Here is a 23,352-nt window from a genome sequence, read left to right as displayed (position 1 = left end):
CAGAATGCTGAAGGTTGCATTAGACTTGGTGTACCCAGTTAAAGGTGGCTTGATATGGGGAAGGAATGCTACCATGAAAATAAGCAGACTGCACCACTTTATCAATCAATCAACATAGTTTATTTCGGAAATTAATGCAATTTCCATAAAGACATAAAACATATGCAATTTTGGAGAAATACAATTCAAAGTTACAATATACCAGATAGAAAAAGAGCAAGACTCCTCATTCTTGTATACAATACGCCAATAAAAAATAACAAAAGTACCCTGCAGGTATTAACCAAGGAAATGGCAATAGGTTCATTTGATGCCACTAAACCCATCACTTCCCTGCTATGGGGGTGGCTGTTCTCAGTCTTCGACTTGTATTGATTAGGTACTAATATGATGGCCTGGATAAGGTTACTCTACAACAAGCTGACAGGGAGGGTGACAATGGGTAGGGAGAGTTCCAATTGCTGGAATACACCAGGGTTAATCCTTGTCACCAGGACTGTTCGTTCTGGCTCTGGAGCCATTTGTGAAAATGTTCCAGAATTACTTCGGAGAGGATGGTATTGAAGCTGAAGGGCATACATATGTCATATCAACTCTAGACTGATGATGTGCTACTGTATGTGCGGGACACAGAGTTACATATTCCATATAAGATAGAAGTGCTAGAGAGGCTTGGAGAAATATTGGGAATTGGGTTGAATGAACAGAGATCAGTAATGTTCCCCCTGGCAGGGCTCAAATAGAGGCTGAGGGAGGAGCTTACTGATATGAGGACTTAGGACACATCCTCATATGGTGGCGGACACATTTTAATATAACACAGAAAGGGTGCTTGATACCGTAGAGGTTGCCATATCTTTTTGGAAGAAATGTTTACCATCCTTAATGCGAAGGATAGCTATATGTAAAATGGTGATTCTCCCTAGGCTGTCATACATGTTTGTAAACATACAGTGCATGACTAACTTAACCTCCCTAGGCTGTCATACATGTTTGTAAACATACAGTGCATGACTAACTTAACCTTCATCAATTACTGAACAGTAACATAATGGAGCTCTTGTGGGCAGGTTGGACGAGCCGGGTAGGCTATCAACAGTAGGGAGGGAATAAGAGGATGGTGGGCTAACCCTCCCTGACTAGGAGATGTATTTCTTGATGGCACAATTACAATTCGCAAGAAGATGGCGTCAGAGGGAGCATAGCGAAGGTGACGGGCTCTTACAGGGGAATTCCCCATGTAGAAATGTGTTGGAATTAATCTGAGTATCGGAAGGCAAAACAGGAATTTAAGGCATTATATGGGTAATACAACAGTTGTGGAAACGTACATTTATTAAACGCCTGCATGAAATATACAGCCCAGATATTCCCCTGAGATCACATGAAAAGCTAGCTGAGGTCACCAAGAACATAGGGGACGAGACATGCACAAGTAGGGATGTTCACTAAAGGGTGACTTATTCGAGAACAGACAATTGCTACCGTTTCTAAAATGGACAAAGACATATGAAATGCCACAAGGACAATTCTTTGCCCAGGGTGGGTAAAGTGTTGGTAGCCAAATGGGAATTGATTCCAGAACAGCTACAGCCAATATTCCACACAATACTGTAGATGGGTACAGAAAAAGATTTGCTGTCTAGACTACATGTAATTAATCCTGAGACTCCACATGAATGTACTCGGTGCCAACAGAACAAGCTGTCTTCTGGCATATGGCACGGGAATGCCCACTCATCGTAAGCTTTTGCAGAGGCTAATGCAAAATGTCACTAGGGCAGTTATGCAGAACTTTGAGTGGACCTACAAAACATACCGTTTGAGCGTGTTCCTAAGTTATGGGGAAAGAAGTGTATGAACAAGTTAACTGGGATCCTTGTATTGCTGTGTTACAGTAGGATAGCCATTTCATGGAAATTTCAAGGAGGACGGCTAACTGAACCATGGCTTAAGAATATGCAAAAATTGTTATCTGCAGAGAACTGGGCTCTAACATAGCAGGTGTAAAGGGAGGAGGAAGGGGACATGGATGCAATTATTTTTCTATATAAGTGCAGACATGCTTAATACCTGAGAGGTTTCTAAGCACAGACCCAGTATTCGGACCTGTGTTCCTCTACGCCATCTTGCTTCCAAGACGAGCGTGTTGTCACTGAGCTATACTACCCTTACTTTGTTCATCCAGGAGTAGTCGCCAATATAGAGTGGCGACTACTCCTGGGTGAACCTCCATCAACACCACGTAGCCCAACCGACTTTGGGCATGGCATTCATGGAAAATATCTCACTGCTATGGTATAGGAAGATGCACTATGGAATAAGGAGTTGTACTAGGACTAGGGGAAGGGCCTTAATGCAGATGAATAGAAACTCCACAGAACAGACTAAGGGCCTCATTACACGGAAGGCGGTAAGGGTCAACAGTCACCGGTAATGGTACCGGTGACCGTTAACCCTTACCGCCTTACTACGAGGTCCCTTTGCTGGTTGGTACTTTAACGCCTGCTTTTTAGCAGGCGTTAAAAAACCAACCCGCAAAGGGACCAGGGTGCAAATTACCGTACCGCAATTTGCGGTACCGTGATTAGCACCTTCCCCATTCCCATTATGCCCTATGGGGCAAAAATGGGAATGGAGAAGGGCAATGGGGGAAGAGGGAATTACCGCCCCGCCAACCTTGGAATAGGGCGGTAATTCCCCTTTCTTTCAAGGCAGTGCCGGTATTTTACCGGCATGGGCCAAGGTGCTAATAGCACCTTGGTCCACCGCCTACCGTGTAATGAGGCCCTAAGTCTCTACTGCAAACTGAAAACGAAACATAATAGATATCAGAGACGAACACTAGGTGAAACATAATATACGGACCATGGCTGATGAAATAGGACATTTGGGGGAGAGGAAGGTCATATGTTCACATTGTTTGAATTGATATGTGTAATGATAGAAAATAAAAAAAAGAAATCCCCAAAAATGGAAGGCATGGGGAAATAGTAGATAGGTGTGTTATTGGCAAAGAGGTAGTTGGAGAAGCTCAAATAGGATGGCATTAGTTTACCCAGGAACAATGTTTATTGATGGGTATGTAAATGGGACCCGGATTCGTACTTGTTGGTTGGATATCCACTGGTGTTGCCGTTTTACGAGATAAAGATAGAACTGTCTGTTAGGTGACATACTAAATAGTCACGTTTTTTGCAGTGAAACACGGATTGAAAGCGGGCAGATATTGTGTTCAACTAGAGTTAGCTTATGTTAAAATTAAAGAAAACTCACTTTAGGCTTTTCCAAAAGGGATACATGTCTGTAGAAAGAGCATTGTTTGGGTCATGGGTATATTTATGTAAGATGGATATGAACCAGACCAACATGCAGTAGGCTGGGAAGATGCCAGCTGGTACAGATGGAGGAAGGGGATAGTTATGAGTATTTGACAAGAGTAATCTCTGAGTGTTTGAGGTATGCAAATGGATTAATAGAAGAACACGATGGGCAGAAAATGGATGCCCGCTCAGCTGTGAAGTGGGAGAGAAGTGGGCTAAAGAATAGCGAGTGGATTAAGGGTAGAAAAGAGAAAAGACAGAGGGGGTGGCGGGATAGCATGGTGGAGAGTGTCACTTATGGTGTTGAATTTATAGGAGAAAGAGGAAGCAAGGTCACTGCCAGCTCTGAGCAAGTGGTTCCCCCCTCTGACACAGCAACCAGTAGCTCTCTAAATCTAGACCTTTCTGTTGTAAGACGTGGTTCAATGTCAGATGGGCTTGACATATACCAGTGTGTATTGTAATTAAATGAAGTTGTAACATATTTTAGTTTTACAAATGGCTCGTTTTCAATGTTAACGCAAAAACATTTTAACTTGACATGTCTTTAAAGCAAAGAATATATTTTGTGAATGCAAAATCACTTGAAGTATCAACAGGTGTGTGGCTGCTAACATTGCGAGGGGGTTAGTAGATGGAGATGTATGCAGGCATCCAGAAAGAGGACACCATTAAGTTCAGCCAGACACGCCTGAGGCTTGCATTTCGAGGAAAGAAACCCAATACAAATGCTCGCAGCTCAAGTGTTAGGACATAACCTGTACTGCAAACACCGTTCTATCAGCCACTTTCATCTTCTCACTAGGAAATCAAAAATGCAATCTGTTACTAATGCCATGCAGGTAGTTTCTGATGTCAAGATCTATCAAATCCTGTTACTTTGGATTACGCCGATCCATTATGTTAACGAATGTCATCAGGAGGGGACTGGCCTATAGGGAACTCTGGAGATTTCCCGGTAGGCCTCTGCATCCTGGGCCTCTTTTGTGTGGTATTTCCAATTTTTCTCATAGTAAAACATAGGTCCTGATGAAAATGTGCACTACCGAGCCACTTTGAAAATTATTTCCAGTGCCTCTTTTGGATCCCAGTAATTAATTCCAGGGCCTCTTTTGGTTCCCAGTGCACCCCTGAATGTCATCACCATGACTACTATACACTTATCAACCGTATTGAAATTTCACAATAAACGATGAACTAGGCACTGTGGAAAATGCCTATTACCCAACTCCCCATATGTACTTCTTGTTCAGTCCATCTGCATTGTAGCTTGTGGTACTTATGGATTGGGGGAAACTGTTGTATCTTTCAGTATGGCGTGCGAGGAGTTGAGGATTTTCAGTTGTTTGCGGGTTCCAACACTACTCTCCTGCTCTACTCATTTGTTGACTCATATTGCTCTCAATCACAGGCTTTAAAGAATTCACCAATGACATCCAAGCACAAAGGGGCTATTTCCCTCGAGGTTATGACCCTTAGACAAGGCCTCCGGCTGAATGCTTATCAAAACCTGAACTTGATATGCAGTTGTCAGATTACGTGATTAATGTTCACCCATTCTTGCAACACTATGCTATTGCCTAGAAGATGGGACTCCAAAGGCTTGATTAACTGATGCCTTTCTTAATAGCGCTATCCCTTTGCAGAATGCTCTGTGAATCAGGCCCCAAGGGACAGCTGCAGAAGAGTGAGCCGAGTCGGCTCACACTAGCTCTAAATAGAAGAGGATTTCACCCCCATGTTCTGGGATTGCCCCCATGTAGCCTGTAAGTTTATTTGTGGGTGGAAATGGTCTCATTACCAGACCTGTGCGGTATACAGTCATAATAACGAATTTGGAATATTGATATTGATATTGATATTGATATTTTATTTATATCCTGCTCGTACACAAGTGTTTCAGAGCACGAATAACAAACAACTTTGTAATCAACCCTAAAATAACAAGAAATACTGAATTATTTTTTTAAAGTATATATGGGGTGGGCTAAGGGCTTACAATGGTTTGGGGGAGAGAGGGTTGGAGTGGGGTGTCCAAGTAAGCTAAATATCATGCTGAACAAGACATGTCTAATGTTGTATGGATGAAAAATTGGATAAATGACCATGGTCAGAGAGTGATTGTGAATTCACTGTTACCAGTCTGCTAGACTAATTATAAATATGGCTCAAATGCATGGAAGGGGTGCCACCCCCTCGGTTGACTGCCAGGCAGCACAGTCATTTATTTGCTAGGGGACAGTGCTGCCTGCCAGAGCAGGGGCATGTCCCACCACTCAGTAGCAGGTAATAATAGGAGACCTGTGGGGTACAGGAGGTTGCTGCTTCTTATTTTTGCACTGCTAGCATAGGCTGTACTGACTGGCAGGAGAGGAGTCCTCTCCTATTCTGTCCGTCAGTTCACTGTGTGTCGAGTCTCGTTTGTCGTGTTCATGGTGTTGGCATGTTGAAGGTCGTAAGGAGGTAAATGAATTTTAAATGTGTATATCATTGTGTCATGTGTTTGTATGTATGCGTTCATGCAGTTGTTATTGTGCGTGCTTGTGTGACAGCATGTGAACGTGTGTATGTTTGTTATGTATATGTGCAAGTAGTTGAGTGTAGTATAAATGTATGGGTGCATGAGAGAGTGTATGCTGTGTGTGTGACTGAGAGTGTGTGTGCTTTTAGTGTGTCTGTTGCACTGTGCATATTAAATGGGAGTGAGCCTCTAAATCGTGGGCCGTTACTTGTGGCATGGCATTTATACTGATACAGCAAGGGTAATGCAAACATGATGAGTGCTATCACATATCTATACTGGCATACTTTGGTGCAGACACTCTAGCTATACATTCTTACGATGGCATGATATTTTCCTTTGGCAGAAAGCAAAAAGAGTGGGCACCACTTGTACGATATTCACATTTCTCAAATAATTGTTTCTGTGTAGAGGTTTCGTTGCTCTAAAGATTCCTTGTTGTCAAATTGTAAAAAGGAGCTGGCTGTGACGAATAAGGAGACACCCTAATTCAAAAATACACAAGAAGCCAAAGACCAAGTGGGATGCAAGGTCACACAGCCGCTCTCTTAGAAGACCCAATCAGGGTATGTAAGTTATGTAAACTCTACAAAGCTTGATAGACTCCAAAGTAACATTGTTTACATATTCAAAAAAATAATGATAATAATGAAAGTTCAGTGGTATTTCATAAAGGTTTTTATCAATCACTGGTTCTGTGAAAAAATACGTCTCTTGGTATGAGGCGTCACTAATATCTTCTTAGTGAGGAAGAAAAAAGCCAATAGCATTTTATGTCAGACCAAAACAATTTTTTGCCAATGCATTTCGGATTTACAAATGCTTCGTCAGGGCAAGTCTGTAGTTAACATGTATATTTAAAAAACATCCAAAAGAAAGTGTATCACAATGCACATTCACAAAAAAATATATAAATAACATACCAATCATTGTAGTGGTAGAAAAATCGGTTGATACATAAAAGAAAAAATAGAAAAAGAGAAAGAATGAGCAATAAGAAGTCTGTAAGTAATGTGGTTAGTGATGACAAGAAATGCAGCACGCGTTTACCTGAGAAAATGGCAGAATGCTTGCATGGAAAGTGGCATGGAGAACCAGAACCATGTAGTTGGCAGAAAGCTGCCCGGACAAAATCACCGACAAGGCGCAGATAAGCTGAAATGTAAGAGAAACATTGTAAGGAACCCGGGTGGGATCCGTGTAAACAGTACGTGTCATAACATCAGGGGAGCTTACCATGGGACCAGCGAGGAGTCGGACTGTTCCTCTCACTTGTCGGCGTGTAGCTGCGTTGTTCGCATCGGAGCGTTGCCCAGACAACGCTCCTTTAATAAACCACGTGATCGCGGCCTGGTGAGGCGCGCGCTCTGGGACAAATGACAGCAAATGGGTTTCTAAGTGATAATTTAGAGCTATAAACTAATTATACGCCTTAATGGGAATATGTCAAGAATTGTGGAAACAAAATGATGATGTAAAAACAAGGAAACTGAAAGCATAGACATGAAAGAAATACTCCAATACAAGACAAAGTAACAGGAATGGAATTAGTGCAAGAAGATAAGAGAATCATAAAAGAGAAATGGCAAATACAAAAGAGCCCTAAAGAATGCTGGGCTAATAAAAGGAAGTTGCAAAGTAAACACATAGTGATAACATCTATATCAACATTATATATATATATATATATATATATATATATATATATATATATATATATATATATATATATATCCACACTGGATCATGTCATCAAACGACGGCATATGAGGCTATTTTGTGTAGCCATAAGAAAAATCATAGAAATCAGATGCATGAGTCATGCTGCAAGTGCCAACCCACTGTAATGGTGTCGTCGCCAGACGGCACCTTGGGTCCCAGACCAACGTCTAGGAAACACAGCGGGGTGGTCTAAGTCCATAACACATAAGATATATCACAGTAAATAGTTGCTAGAAATAATACCTTGAAAGCAAACAGATAACAAAATTAAAGAAAACAGTGATAATTAATCTCCTCGTTAATCCCATTGGGAACCAGACTCCCAAGTTTGTCAATCCAGAATGACTCCCTGCGATTCAACCGCTGGTTAAGGTCTTCATGTGGGTTGTTTCTTGTGAGTACCTCTAAGACCACAAATCTAATCTGAGTGAAATTATGTCCATTCTCCAACCAGTGCCGTGCTACGGCAGAGTTGGTGTTAGCATTACGGATACATGAACGATGCTCATTCCACCTTGTTTTGGCCATTCTTGTGGATTGGCCCACATAGAATTTTCCACATGGGCATTTAATGCCATAAATTATGTTGGTGCTGTCACAGGTTCCATAGTTTTTGAGCAAAATCTTTTTCCCTGTTCTGGGATGGTTAATGGAATCTCCCTTGATAACTAAGTTGCAGTTAGTACAGTTCAGACAGGGGTATGTACCCGTCCGTTGGGTTATCGGTTCCTTAAGGGGTGGTCTCGTGTGTACAAGTTCATCTCTCAGATTCCTGCTACGTTGGTAAGCAAACACTGGTAATTCTGTGAATACATTTTGTACTCTGATGTCATTTTTAAAGATCCCCCAGTGCTTACTGATGGTCTTCTTAATTCTATTGCTCTGGATAGAGAATTTTGATACAAAGACAGGTGTTTTAAGTTCTCTCTTTTTTATAGGATTTTGGGTAGATAGCAAGGTCTCTCGTGTCAGGCTGTTGACCCTGGCTGATGCTGTGTACAGTTCTGCTTGTTTGTAGCCCCGGGCTAAAAACTTCTCTTTCATAATCTGTTGTTGGGCTAAACAATCATTGGGGTTGCTGACAATCTTCTTAACCCTTAGGAGTTGACTATATGGGAGATTTTTGAGTAAACTGGGCTGGTGAAAACGATGTAGAAGGTTGTTGCGATCCGTAGGTTTACGGAAGATTGAAGTGCTGTAACACGTGGTCTTTTTTTTGATGGAAACATCCAAGAAGGTGATAGTATCATAAGAAATTTCTCTCGTGAATTGGATCCGTTTATCTATGTTGTTTAGATACGACATAGATCTCTTTTTCTATTTTTTCTTTTATGTATCAACTGATTTTTCTACCAGTACAATGATTGGTATGTTATTTATATATTTCTTTGTGAATGTGCATTGTGATACACTTTCTTTTGGATGTTTTGTAAATATACATGTTAACTACAGACTTGCCCTGACGAAGGATTTGTAAATCCGAAATGCATTGGCAAACAATTGTTTTGGTCTGACATAAAATGCTATTGGCTTTTTTCTTCCTCACTAAGAAGATATTAGTGACGCCTCATACCAAGAGCTTTGTAGAGTTTACATAACTTACATACCCTGATTGGGTCTTCTAAGAGAGCGGCTGTGTGACCTTGCATCCCACTTGGTCTTTGGCTTCTTATGATATTTTCCTTTGGACATCAAGGGTAAAGCAAATATGATGAGTGCTATTACAAAGCTAGACTGGCATATTTTGGTGCAGCCTGTCTCACTAAACTTCCTTACTGTGGCATGGTGTTTATATTGGGCACAATGGGTAAAGCAAACCTGATGAGTGCTATTTTGTGGCTAGGCTGACTTTCATTGGTGCAGCCAGTCTGGATCTACTGTGTTACTGTAGCAACCAGTGTAGTTATGTTTTCTTATTGTGGCATGGCATTTTCTATGGGTATGAAGCGTAAAGCCAGCATGATTAGTGTTATTCAATTGCTAGACTGACTTTCATTGGTGCAACGAGTCTAGATCTACTTTCTTACTGTGGCATCAATTGTAAAGTAAACATGATGAGCGCTGTTACATATTTAGACTGTCCTACTTTGGTGCAGGGAGTCAAGGTATGCTTTTTTATTGTAGCATGGCATTATCTACTTGTCGGAAGGGTGAAGCCAGCATGATGAGTTTTACTACATTAATAGACTGGCCATCATCGGTGCAGCACGTTTGAATATACTTTTTTACTGTTGCATTCCATTTTTTTACTAGGCATTAAGGATAAAATCAACAAGTGTTATTACAGGTCTAAGCAGGCCTCCAGTGATGGTGCCAGTCAGGCCCTATACTGTTACTGTTGCGTGGCATTTTCTTACGGGCCTCAAGTATAAAGCAAACATGATAAGTGTTATTACATGGTTACACTGGCCTTCATTAATGCAGCCAGTCTAGAATTTATCTCGTACTGATAGCTGTCATTTGTTTTTGGCAAATCCAACAGGCATATGTTCTTCTATTTTAATAATGCCATATATCAGTGTGTTGTGCCAGACAGCCAGCGTGAACATGTTTTTGTACTGGCATATATTGTAGGCAAAGGAATCTTGAGAGTTTGTTCAGAAATACCCCTGTGCACTGTTGGTTACTTGTGTCTATAGGGTGTGTTCATGCCCTACCATAGAAATCCGAAGCTATGTGGCTTTTTATCCCAATTTTCACAGAACGTGTGCTAGTAAAGTTAGCATCTTCACCCACTATTTAAAAGAATGTCTTGGGGTAGCACCCTTCGAGTACTCCTTGGGTGGTTCAGGCTCATTCACTGTGCTCAGTCACAAAGACGTTTTCCCCGGGAGCAAAAGCTTGTTATTTGAGCTAATTTGCATACCCACAATGTATTGCCCATTTGGCTCTGAACTGGTGGTCAACTTCTGGCAATGGTTACAGGATAGAGCTGGCTATTGGGTGGAGCTGCATGTGAATTTACTCAAATGGCTTAGTGTACTTTCACATTAGGTGAATGTTTTTTTTTCAAGCCTTTTAAACCCACCATAACTTGCTAGCATGCTCCTGAAACTGGTTGCTGGGGGCACATTCATTGAGATGAGCAGTTAAAGGGCCCATCTCGGTGATCATGACCAAAATAAAAAAACACAATGGAAACTCTAGTGTCACACATACATGGCATTGTAAAATGTTAGTTGATTACTTCTTTAGACACTTTAATACATACTGTCGATGGGTAAGGCTTTGCCGCGTTCTATTCTCTGATCCCTCTGTCACATTTGACATAATAAGCACAATCCTTTTTTTAAACGTTATTACATCTCAAACTAAATGATCTCACATATAACTAGCTTATAGCTGATACTAGTACCACCAGTATGTCAACAGATGAAATGTCCTTAGCCTTCAAATGTCTACTTCGAATGTTAATTGAGAAAAGTGAAAACATTGAAAAAAAACTAGACCTCCAATCACTCCTCCTTCCTAAGAGCATAACTAGAGGTCGGAAACCTGTCCAAAACCAATGCACCAAAACCAATGCACCAACACAGATGCTGTAGAAGTCTCTGGGCCTGATTCACAGAACATTTTTCGATGAGATTGCACCATTATAAAATGCTTCTGTGAATCAGGCCCTCAGTCTCTTCTTTAATTACACCCAAGCCAAAACTATTCACAGCGACCATACTACCTAAAGCACTGCCTCGACCAGTGGACCGCAGCCCAAAGAGACGGTATGTAGGGAACTCACTAACTGCCAAACCAAAAAGAAAGTCATTTCCCAGGCAATTATGTACACCAAAAGACCTCGGATTAGTGCTAATCCCTGTGTAGTATCCGAGAACTGCACCCAAGCCAATTGCATGGCTTTAGTTATACAAGCCTGCCCTGTGCCAGGTGCTGAGCCGCAACCCGTGTGGTGCCAATCACCATCTTTAGAGAACCACAGTGCTGCACCGCTTTCTAATGAGCCCCCATGTAGTCAAATTATTGATCCAAATGGGTCGGCCCTCTTGTGCAGACCCAAGGCTCCACTGTCTACCCAACACCGATTAACAGACATGTGGTCCTCAACCACCCCTAAGACAACTTTGACGCCAGCAATTACTAAGCAAAGGGAGACAAATACTTGTGATGTGAAGCTAAACAGAGCATTACAATTGCAATCCATCTCATCAGCGGATCAGTTACCTCCATTAAATCGCAAAGCGGTGCTAAGCCTATTCCACTCAGTTGCCCCCTTAAGAGTTATACAATCCAAAGATATAATCATAGTTGACCAAGTAGAACATAGTGTAATCAAGATCTCTAACATTTGTTTTAGCTCTGAATCGCTGGTTGATTATGTAGTATTCCATCAAGATGCAATATTCCAATGGGGATACTTGTGTTCTACGGCCCAGATTCCATCCATTAAAACACGGTCATGTGGTGGCTCCAATGCCCCACTAGCCTCTAAACCTAGACCACTTCATGAGGTAAACAATCTTGCCACTAACGTTTTCACCATGCTAGTGATCCCTCAACACTCATGTTGTCAACATTTGTGTAAGAACGGTAGTAAGCCGCTCCCCTGTCTGATTACTAATTTGAAACCCAATAGACCAATATCTACCAATTTAGTTCAAACTAAAGTACCCTCAGGAGTCCAACAACCAATCCTCGTGCATACAGCAAGCAATTCTAATATAAGGTACTGGCAGTGGCTACCATTCATTTTCAAAACCCACTTTTCCCAGATATCCCGATGACATCCAGATCATCTGCACTTGGAATACCAAGGGATGTGCCCACCTATTTAGTCACGATGGACACATATCAAATTTGTATAACTTTCGATCATAGCATTGCAAGAAACCTAGCTCACAGGCCTGCTTGAGTTTGATGGTCATGCAACCATACAAAAGCTAGCCACAAAAGGCCCCATTGGACGACCTAAATGAGGTTTGTTAATATCAGTGGCTTCTCCTTGGTCATTATCCGAAATAGATTGCTCTACCCCCATGGTGCTGGCTACCAAACGTCAACACCAACTTCAGAGCTTCATTTCCCTTAATAACTTAGCAACAATTGGAAAATGTTGCTGTAGTTAAATCCATATTGAATACATTTCATTGTGACTTCCCTATTTGGATAGTGGGTGATTTTAACATCTCGAATAGAACTGTTCACCAATTGAGCCGATCCGAAATCATCGCCCTGCCAACCCACCAACTCGTCAAGACATGCAGCCAAAAAGTGGGTCAAACTCCTTGAAGAGTTTGCTATGATGCGCCCTAATGGACTCTGTCCAGGCGATTTCCCCATGGCATTCACCCGCGTCAGTGGTAAATCTGCTTCCACTCTGGACTACATATTTGTAAATGCTAGTGGGATGTCCTTTGTTAAAGACATGGCCATAGTTCCAAGAGTGGAAAGCGATAGCATCTCCCGCTCTGCCTCTTGCTCGCCCAAATAGATAGATGCACAGCAGAGAATTCTTAAAACATAAATGGCGATATATACACTAACCCGAATGCTAATCGCATATGATGGAATTAATCAAAACTAGCAAATGCTATAACAACTGCCACAAGTTTGATGTCCACCTTTATAGCACGTTGGGATCTACCGAGGAACTATCCAGAATCTGAGATTCTATCTGCTTTCGCTGGTTTGGTCCATCAAATCAAAGTATCCATTGCCGCACAGAGACAATGCAAAGGTGCGGCTGAACGCACGAACAAGCCCATTACCAAACGGGTGAACTTTGATCCAGCAATCGCATTAGCAAAACGGCAACTACGTGATAGAATTGGTTCTATCTTATACAGCACTTTATGTCCATTATCACCAAGTGTGGCAAGCCAGTATATTAGAGAAGTTAAGCAAAAGTACCAGAAATGGTTTAAAGATCATCGTATAAAATGTAATCTAGACAAATGGAATGAAATCGCTCACTTGGCTACCCAAAAGGAGAATTCAAGCATATGGACGTTATTAAGAAGCAACGACAAGCTGCCCTCCCCGACAATGGTGTTACCGAACCAGATTGGGTGCAACCCATTGTTACCATTCTGGGTCCGTCTTTATACGATGATGAACCCTTCCCTCTTGCAACACCTTCTTGGACTTGCCAAGTGTCCATCCTCGACATAACTATTATCTTTGAGCAATTAAACTCATCATGAGCGGCAGGCCCTGATGGCATTTGTAATGCGCTTGTCAAAGATTCCCCTGGTATGTGGGCGCATACCTTAAATTTACTTTTCACCCACATTGGTCAAATTGGCTGCATTCCCAAAACATAGCGTGAAAGCCACATTCTGCATGTCCACAAAAAAGGCCCCTGGAACGTGGCCACTAACTATAGAATGCTCGCCATGCTAGACGTCCCATCCAAATTGTTTGCCAAAGTGCTACTTCTATCACTGACTGGCTCACCGAGAATAACATACTTTCCCTAAACCAAATGGGATTCATTAAAAAACCAAATACTTCCCATAATTTGCTTATTCTCGTAACATCAGTAGAATATGCTTGGAAGCGCAGGGAATCTCCAGTCTGTACTCCTTTATTTACTTCTCTTCAGCTTTTGAGTCAGTGATGCGAAATAGACTTTGGATGAAATTGTCACTATGGAATATCCCCCTGGGTTTGCTTAAGATGCTCATGCTATTATATACTAACACTACAGTAACGATCAGGTTAGATGCCGAGGGCAAACTGTCTGCTTCCGTACCCACACAACGTGGAGTAAATCAAGGGTGCATTGTCACTGTTACTCTTTTTAATTTATATTTGGCAGACCTTGGGTTGGCATTTAGTAACTTATACATTAGCCACATGAAAATGGGCGGCCACTTGACTAGCTGGCTAGCATATGCTGACGATCTGCTTTTAGTCGACCACACACCAAAAGGTCTACAAAGCTTGATCACAGCACTAGGAGAATATGCAGATATCAACGTATTAACAATTAACATAGAGAAAAGTAAGATAATGACTTTTGCCCCATTGCCTGGAAGGCGACAAAACGCTGTCTGTAAATGAAATGGCCTGCATCATGCAAGTGTTTCCACCTACAACTATCTTGGCCTTTATGTTCAAGACACTTTGAAGTGGGAAACACACTGGAAAGAAACCAAGACCAAATGTAACAGACCAGTGAGTGTCATCCGTCAATTCATTGGTAAACAAGGTGGTATTTCTATTGAGACTGTTGTCCTTCTATACCAGGCAAAAGTTAATTCCATTCTTTTCTAAGGAATAGAGTCACAGGGACACCAATATTGTGACGCATTACAATGCTTTGAAAGCTCTATATTACGTAACTAGCTCTGCATGCCACAAGCAATGCCAATAGAATACCTATACTTAGAATTTGAACTTGATGGTATCACGTCTGGCATCATTGAGAACAAAAGTGATGTGTTGTAACAACCTATTAAGGCTGAACAACAGTACAATGATGGTGAACTTCGTTAGTGCATTCCTAGAGATAGACAACTGGAACACAATGGGGACATTGGGTTCACTCTTTTATCTATATACAAAGTGGCAAGCTGTATGTTGTGCTCAATCTTCTGACGGCGTTCTGTATGTGATTACCTCAAATCTTATAATTGTGGTTTTAACTGTGATGATTTCTCTCCGGGGTGGCCAGTGTTTTTAAATGGATGTAACCATAACATGATTTATTACCTAGTTACATTTTATTGGAAATGTGTTGAGATTCTCAAATCACTAACTGGCTGAACTCTATATCGGTATTTGACATATTGAGAATATCCTGTGTCTAGTTGCAATGTACTAACCTCTTTGATTGTGTGCATTTTTGAGATCAGGGTTATGTTTTTATCTTCGATTTTCTTAAATTTAGACATCATTATCATATTTTAAAGGTTTTTACTTCACGTTAGGTAGAGATCTACACAATGTTATTAATATCTTTTAGAATAATATTTGTATCCATGTGACCATACCATTTGTATCCAATATTTTAATGTGAATATTGTACAGTTTTAATGTTGTATATACAAAACCACTCTGCTGAATGTGCATTAACAAAACAAAAAAAATAAGTAGCATATTTGATTTTCTTCTGTACACACATCGGAGATGTTTCTCCTGCATGAATTTGAATTCAACATCTCTATCACTCAAATCCAAAGAGAGAGAAAATATTCATAGACGCAAAGTGTGGGAAAGGTCCTATGAAATCACATACCAATGCAGGGCAGATACCTAGATGAGTGTCAGCCCTTCCTACCACCGTATTGGACACCTTGGACCTGATTTACAAAATATTTCTAACATGGGACAGTCCATTGAAAACAGTTTTTGTAAATCAGGCCCCACATCTCTTATTATTTAATTAGCACAAGCCCTGTGTTGCACTGAAAACTCACCCTGCTGTTTGGACATGAAAGGCCCGGTGCTGTACTGTCTTACATAATGTGGTACACTCGCAGAGAAATCTCATCCATAATTGGCAATGGGGAGGTGACCTGCCACCCATTCGGGAGTCACAAAGGCAGCCAAATGCAAACATAGAGTATGCTCTTAGCCACAGGAAGCAGGATTTTGACTGTCTAGTGAAACATAGTTTTCCTTTCACAAGTACAGTTCACCAGCATGTATGCCCACTGAGCCATGCAAGGCTGCTTGTGTTTTCCTTCCCTAGATTTGCATTGCCCATTGGGGATTCAGGCTGGGAAACCGAAGGCCCAGCTGTGTGTAGGGGGCTTTACTGTGCCTCCAAGCATATTAACAGGGCATTGGGCTATGCTCCAGAAACACACCACACATGGACAGGAACCAGGAATTCTGGTACCTGCTTGCATAGTGTTCAGGAGCTGAAGGGCCATTGTGGGTGTCAGCATGAGTCTGAGGCATGATATGCAAGTAAGAAGCAAGTGCATATGTAATATGGCTGCGTGTCTGAATGAGATTGTGTGTATATTGCATGAGTCTAGGTATGAGTGTGTGTGTTTGTGAATGAGATAGTGTGTAGGTTTTATGAATGCATATGTAAGTATGTTGGATGTGCACAGGCAAGCCAGGAAAGACATCTGATTGGGGTTTGGAGGTGCACATCGGTCCAATTACAGCCTGCGTGGGTTTGTTTTTTAAGAGGCATATGTTTTGGCAGGCATTATGGGGAAAGCCAACATGAGTGTTCTTATATGGAAGTTTGGGGTGGCTACAATGATGCAAGCAGCAGGGACATGTGTTACTGCTGTCAGCATAGCATTTTAGTTCATTATGTGCAAGCCAACCTAAAGAGTACTCTCACATGTGTGCATGGTTCCACTGGTGGAGCCAGCATATAACATGTCTTCACTTGACTACATTGGTTCAGCCAGCATAAACATGTTTTCTGACAGCAGCCTGTACTGCCATTATGGTCAAAGCAAACTGTATGTTCTTACTTCGGTTACTGACATATATTTTCAGAGCCCACGCGTTTTCTTACATTATCATTACTGGCAGTATGGGTGAAGGAAAAATGGGTATGTTCTTGTTTGGAAATACTGGCATGTATTGGTGAAGGCAGTATGTGCATGTGCTAGTACGACAAGCATGAAATTATTTTTTATTTCATACACTGGAGGAACTAGCATGTGTTGTGTGCAAAGACATCATGAAAATGTATTGGGCAATGCTCCTTTTCACTTTTGGAGACCTAGCATTAATTGGAATTGTTCATGTGTTCCCCAACAAAACGGATTGTAAACTGTGTGTCCTTCCAACAAATAGTGTACAGAATGCGTGTTATACAATGCAGAATTGTAATCTTCAATTTTAGAAATGTTCTCAGGGGAAGAACACTCCCAATCTCCATTGGTTGGTTCAGGCTTTCTCTCTATGCTTAGTCACTCCCGCGTATTCATGGGAAATGTTCATGTCCCTCCGATGAGTGAAGAAAACACCCACTCTGTGATTGCCAGTGACGGCACACACACATGGTGAACCCCCCTCATCATCATATTTTCCAGGAGAATCTGTGCACCCCATATATGGGATTGTGACATGTCAATGCATTTTTTAAAGAATTTGCATAAAGGTTCGTAGATATGAGGATGTGGCATAAGAGACCGAAAGAAGATATGCTGAAGGGTTTTAATCCACTGTCCCATAACTGAAGAATCAGACTACTCAGTTTCTAAAGTCTATTATTTAAGAAATATGCAAACAACCTCAGAAAGCCCTGTACTTGCTTTTTAATGATTTGAGTATTTACTGTAAAACCCTGTCTCAATATTTGTGAAGGATTTCCTTAACAGATACTGCGTACAATAGTTTTCTATCTGCTAGATGCAGCAGTGACCAAATAAGCATTGTATGGATTTATTTTTTATTTTCTCTTAGCGAACAATATCTGTTTCTATGGCGAGTGTTCCTACTATTGCTCAACGGAGCATGCACTATGTGGGAAGCCAGACGAAATTGAAGGTTCCCTCGCTGCGTTCCTCCCTGATCTGTCCTTGGCTAAAAGAAAGACTTGGCGGAATCCGTGGCGGCGCTCCTACCACAAACGCAAGAAAGCTGAGTGAGTATGCATGACAAGCCACATGTACTTCCAATATTGGTTAAAACACTTTTTGGTGAGGTACCAGAAAATACCAACTCCAAGTACACGGAAGCTTTCATTTGCGAAATGAGACCACTGATGCCACCACTCTAAACCTTTTCATACATTTAGACAATTATGAATTGCTACTATAAACTTGTAAGACCATCTACAAAAATGTATGCTCAAATGATGCATTAAAAAGGGTAAATGGTTCATTCCGCCGCTTGAGGAAGCAAAACTCTTCAAATGCATAACGTAAGGTAAATTGAGCGTTCTTTATGCTACCCTCCCTCAAATGAATAGTAAACATTTCAAAGTATTGAAACCAGACAACGAGTGTATCACACACAGGTGTGCCATAAATAATCCAGCTCTGATTTTGAGACAGAATTACCAAGATCATCAGAGATAACATTGGATTAAACTATTGTATTCCCTCAGGAGAAAGCCTATATATAGAGGTGCTAATTGATGCGTCATCTATTTCCATTCCTTTCAATTGCAATCGCCATGACTAAAACTCGGCTCGGACCAAAGACAGCAGATGCTCGGCCTCTTTGGATGATCTACTAACTGCAAAACATTTTAAGGATCTACCAGTGATATCTGAAATAGTAAACTTGATTGGAGTCTTCGTCACTCACTCACTGGAAGAGAGAAGGCTTCCTGCTAGTCATAAACATGGATACCCTCTCTAGACAGAACGGTACTGCTGAACGTGAGGTTGCATTCAACTCTCAACCAATCTCCAAGCTTCTGTATCTAGTAAAGTTCATGGAAGAGTGACTGTGCCCCAGTTTCCAATTTAAATTAAACTGTGCAAATCTACTAAGTCAACATTACAGTTGATGTTGATTGAGTTGATTGAAATGACATAGAATCATGCAACCTACTCAAAAACATCAAACGGAGTCATTATTGATTGCTGCCCATGACATAGCTCTGATGAGTAAGGCTTTGCCGCTTTGCTGCATTCCCTGATCTCTCTGTCCATCATTGTCTTCTCCTTTACAATTAGACAGGTATTGAGTGCACAATCTGGGACTGCTTGAAATCCATTTTTCTCAGAGTGAAGTTTACAATTTCACTTTTAAGGATTTATTTCAATCGAGTACTTTTGGATGTTAGCTTATCGCATGTAGCAGCACTCACCTTTATTGTCTGTCTTTACCTTCTCACCAAACAGATTTTCATTGCTTGGCATAAAGTTCTTTAATTGTACAGATGACACTTAAATCATCCTATGACTATTGAAAGAGTATGAATTCAAGGATAGGCCACTAGAAAATTAGTCTGTGAAAAAACACAACTACCGTTACAGGAAGGGCATGCTAGCAAATCCGATATCACAGTGAGTTTGAATGTGACCTAAAAGGATTCATGTCATGTAGTATGATTCATTGGTATCAGGTAATAAAAACCCTATATATATGGTTGCCGTTGATAATGTTGCCGGGAAAAGGCAGTAGCGACATTATATAGCTGACCATGTATATAGGGAGAGGAGCAGGCAGGGGTTGTCGGGGTGTCCCCCGCTCCCCATGAAAAATAAAGAAGGGTTTGGGGGTTGCAGGGTTGTCCCCCGCATGTTCCATGTAATAATGTCCCCACAAAAAAATGGTGATTCATTTGAATGGCGATATTGTTGAGGGGACATTATTACATGGAACCGATTCATTTTACTGATAATGTTCCAATATCTATCTTGCCCCTCTTGCTAATCTGATCTCCTCCTTCTATTCTCATTTACAGTCTTATGCAGATAACACACACATTTCCTTAAACATACCTCTACTTCCCCCTCATCTTCCACTCTCATCCCCAACAGTCTGTCCGCCATTCAAGCATGGTGCTCAGCGAACGATCTATGTCTCAATGCCAGTAAGACGGAGATCCTCCCGAATGGGACACCTGTGCCCTCTTTTCCTCCTGCCCTTTGGCCACTCTCTTTGGGCCCTCTACCATTGCCATCTTGTGAGGCCAAAAACCTTGGAGTCATTATCGCATCCGCTCTATCCTTCACCCCTCACATCAAGGACCTTACCAACAAGTCCCACCTCCAGCCCCACCTCCTCAGAGGCATTCTTCCCTTTCTCACCTTCCCCCAGAAGCTCAATGTCTCCAGAGCTCTGGTCCTTTCCAGGTTGGACAACTGCAACAGCCTCTTTCTCAATCTCCCTCTCTCCTCTCTTTGGCCCCTCCAGATAATCTAGAATAAGACTGCAAGACTTATCCTTGGCCCAGGGCCTGTATCTCTAAAGCCCTAAATTCTCTTCACTGGCTTGCAGTGGCCGCAAGCATCAAATTCAAGATCCTCTGCATCATCCATAAGGCCTTCTGGGGCCTGCGACCACGCTATCGCCAACTTTCCCTCTCCAATTACTCCCCTGCTTGAGCCCTACACTCCTCTAATTCCAACTCTCTGATTATGAAACATTTCTCTAAGCAGAGAGTGGGAGTCAGATTTCTCTCCACGGCTGGTGCCTCCCTTTGGAACAATCTCCCTACCCCTCTCAGATTTGAGCTCGACCGCCCCAAGTTCCAGAAACTGCTCAAAACTCTGTTTGTCTGTACCTCTTTCCCTTTCTTGCTAACCACCCCACTGCCACTTTGAACGGTGGCCTGATCCTCATGAACCTCACAGGCTCCCAGGCCTCCTCCCTCATTACCAGCACTCAACCCCATTGCATTGCCCTGCGGGCCCCTGCCTGGTGGATCAACATACCATCCTTGAGAGCTGCTTGTACTAGCACTTAGCATGAGCTGCTGCTCCTGTCTACTCGCAGCACTTCCCTCTTGGGCCCTCCTCCAGCACTTGTCCATTCCTTTGCTACCCCTTTCCGACCCTTTCCCCGGCACTTCTTTTCAATGCACTTGCACGGCTGAACGCCACAAGGCTTTGTAGGACCACAACTGTATATATATATCAATGTTGCTTTTATTATCTCCCCTGTTCCCTTCCCATTTAGACTTGTGGCTCTTTGAAACACAATTCTGCAGTATAAAGTTCCTTACAAATGAACAATGAAAAAATAAATACAAACACACAGTAATTTCCATCCATTAAAGACAACATTGTCATACATTAGTCTTCGTTCTGCTTTTATAGGACAGTTAGATATCTCTTTAATCGGTGTGATGCCATGGAGCATGTATGCCATAGTCATGGGGCACATGTTATATGGCACACGCTACATCTACCACATTGGTAATCCCTTAACAAAGCATGAACATGCACCAAACACGTGTTGGAAAGCTCTATATACATCTTTTTTCACTCTCTTTCTTATACTCTTTAAATGGCTTTAGTCTGTTCCTGATTGAAATATGCTAATGGTATTGATCAGTTTCTCCCTAAAAGCGTTGATCTCCAGAGATTATAGAACCACTGTCACATATATCCAGAACTCTGGTTTTTGAAGTTACACTTGCTGGCCACTTTAAAAAAAGAGTGACATTCAAAATATACTTTTTGACTCGAGCACTGAGCCTTTTACTCGGCTGAGCGTTCTTTCAGTAACTATTTCATCCATGCACACCCAAACCCTCCCAGGTTCACGTTCCTATTATATTAATAACAGAAGCCTGCGGTTCAAGGGAACTGTGTTTGCCGCAGGACGTGTGGAGGAAGAGGAGGAGAGCAGCCAGTAGCCACACCCCCAGCCTTCATCAGCTGCCACAGGCTGCCCACAGAGTGAAGCCCGCAGTTCAAGGGAGCAGAGTTTGCTGCAGGATGTGTAGAGGAAGAGGAGGAGAACAGCCAGTAGCCACATACTCCAGCCTTCATCAGCTGTCAGAGGCCGCCTGCAAGGTGATTGAAGCCTGTGGTTCAAGGACACAGTGTTTACAGCAGGATGTGTGGAGGAGGAGGAGGAGAGCAACCGGTAGCCACACCCCCAAGCCTACATTAGCTGTCACAGTCCGCTGGCAGGTTGAAGCCTGTGGTTCAAGGGCACAGTGTTTGCCACAGGCGTTCGCCAAAAGGGTGGCCATCTGTAATCTATGTGAAAATAGCAATAATTTGATAATAATTATTTGATTTTATTTGACTTGACTACAACAGAGCTTTCAGCCTGCTGGTCACGTTTTCCAATATGCAGTGCAAGCATGTTTGCCGTTTTTCCCTCTACTCGTACTTCTTTACTCACCTGCACCCGTCTGTGTAGCTTGGGGGCTGAGTGCTGTAATCGTGGGAACCTATGAATGTACCTACCACTGGGACATAACTTTGCATGCAACCCGGCGGTATATCACAGGGCAAAATGGCTAAGCGGAAAGCCTATTTTAACATATCACCAGCAGAAGGAAAGAAAAACTTAATACAATATTTTAGTCAATTGATGATGTTAATCGGTTGGTAAATGAAATGAAGGATGTATTAAACGACATAGATGGTCTTGAAGGCAGAGGGCAGGGGGGAGGGGAGCACTAGCAAATGGTGCAGTTAATTCTGCAAGAATGGACAATATTGTCCTCAAAACGAGCAACCCTGAAATAGAGCCAGCAAAATCTAGATCGAAGTGAGGTGTGGGGAACATTACATCTCTGCTCAACCCTTTAGAAGGCTGTGAGGTGGACAAGAGGCCCAATGAAGCTGAGGGCCACAATTACCTAATCCAAGTGGGCAACAAAAGGACCCACGGCCTGGGGTACTCGGAGGACAGGAGGGCTCTAGTAGTCCTCGAGACCCCAAGCGTTGCTAAAATAACCCAGTCCCCTGAGGGCAGTGAATCAACAGTCAAATATTTAGCAGGGTATATACTTCCACCTATGACCCAGAAACATATTACGTATCCTGTGGTTCAGCGATGCCATGCAGAGAGGCAAACTGGGGAGCCTAGTGAGGCAAGTATTACCTTATGGCATGATATCATCCCACCCATTGGCATAAAAGAGACACTCTTGTCAAGAGAAGCATGTAAGTTAATATCACCCCAGGAGGGGCATCTAACATCTAATGTACACAAAATGGTCAAGGTCCCAAAAGGAGGAGTGATAAGGGTCAGTGTAAAAGACTGGGCACTATCAAATAGGTATGCCCCATTGGTGGACAAGGAGGACCAAGTGGATTTAGCAGCTTGTCATATGGAGGATCCTGAAAAAGAGGTGAACAGTAACAGCACTAGTGGAAGGGGGTGTTTGCCTTGATGGTCAAGTCAAATTAAGATCATGGAAGATCTGGTAGAAATGAAGACCCTAGTCAAAATATTGATTGATAAGGTCGAAACACTGATAAAGTCAGT

General features: G+C 42.1%; 1 protein-coding gene across 1 annotated transcript in view; it reads left to right on the top strand.

Moving 5' to 3' along the window:
- FAM20C (FAM20C golgi associated secretory pathway kinase) overlaps positions 1-23,352 on the top strand; it is a 438,324-nt gene that overhangs the window by 364,692 nt on the left and 50,280 nt on the right. The window contains exon 6 of the mRNA XM_069647240.1: positions 17,905-18,085. Coding sequence (XP_069503341.1) covers positions 17,905-18,085 — 181 coding nt within the window. The remainder of the gene's footprint in view (positions 1-17,904; positions 18,086-23,352) is intronic.

Source organism: Ambystoma mexicanum, chromosome 2q (genome assembly GCF_040938575.1).
Source record: "Ambystoma mexicanum isolate Mex_15411 chromosome 2q, UKY_AmexF1_1, whole genome shotgun sequence".
Lineage (NCBI taxonomy): Eukaryota > Metazoa > Chordata > Amphibia > Caudata > Ambystomatidae > Ambystoma > Ambystoma mexicanum.
The sequence above is the reverse complement of the archived record's forward strand: the minus strand, read 5'-3'. Positions and strand labels throughout refer to the sequence as shown.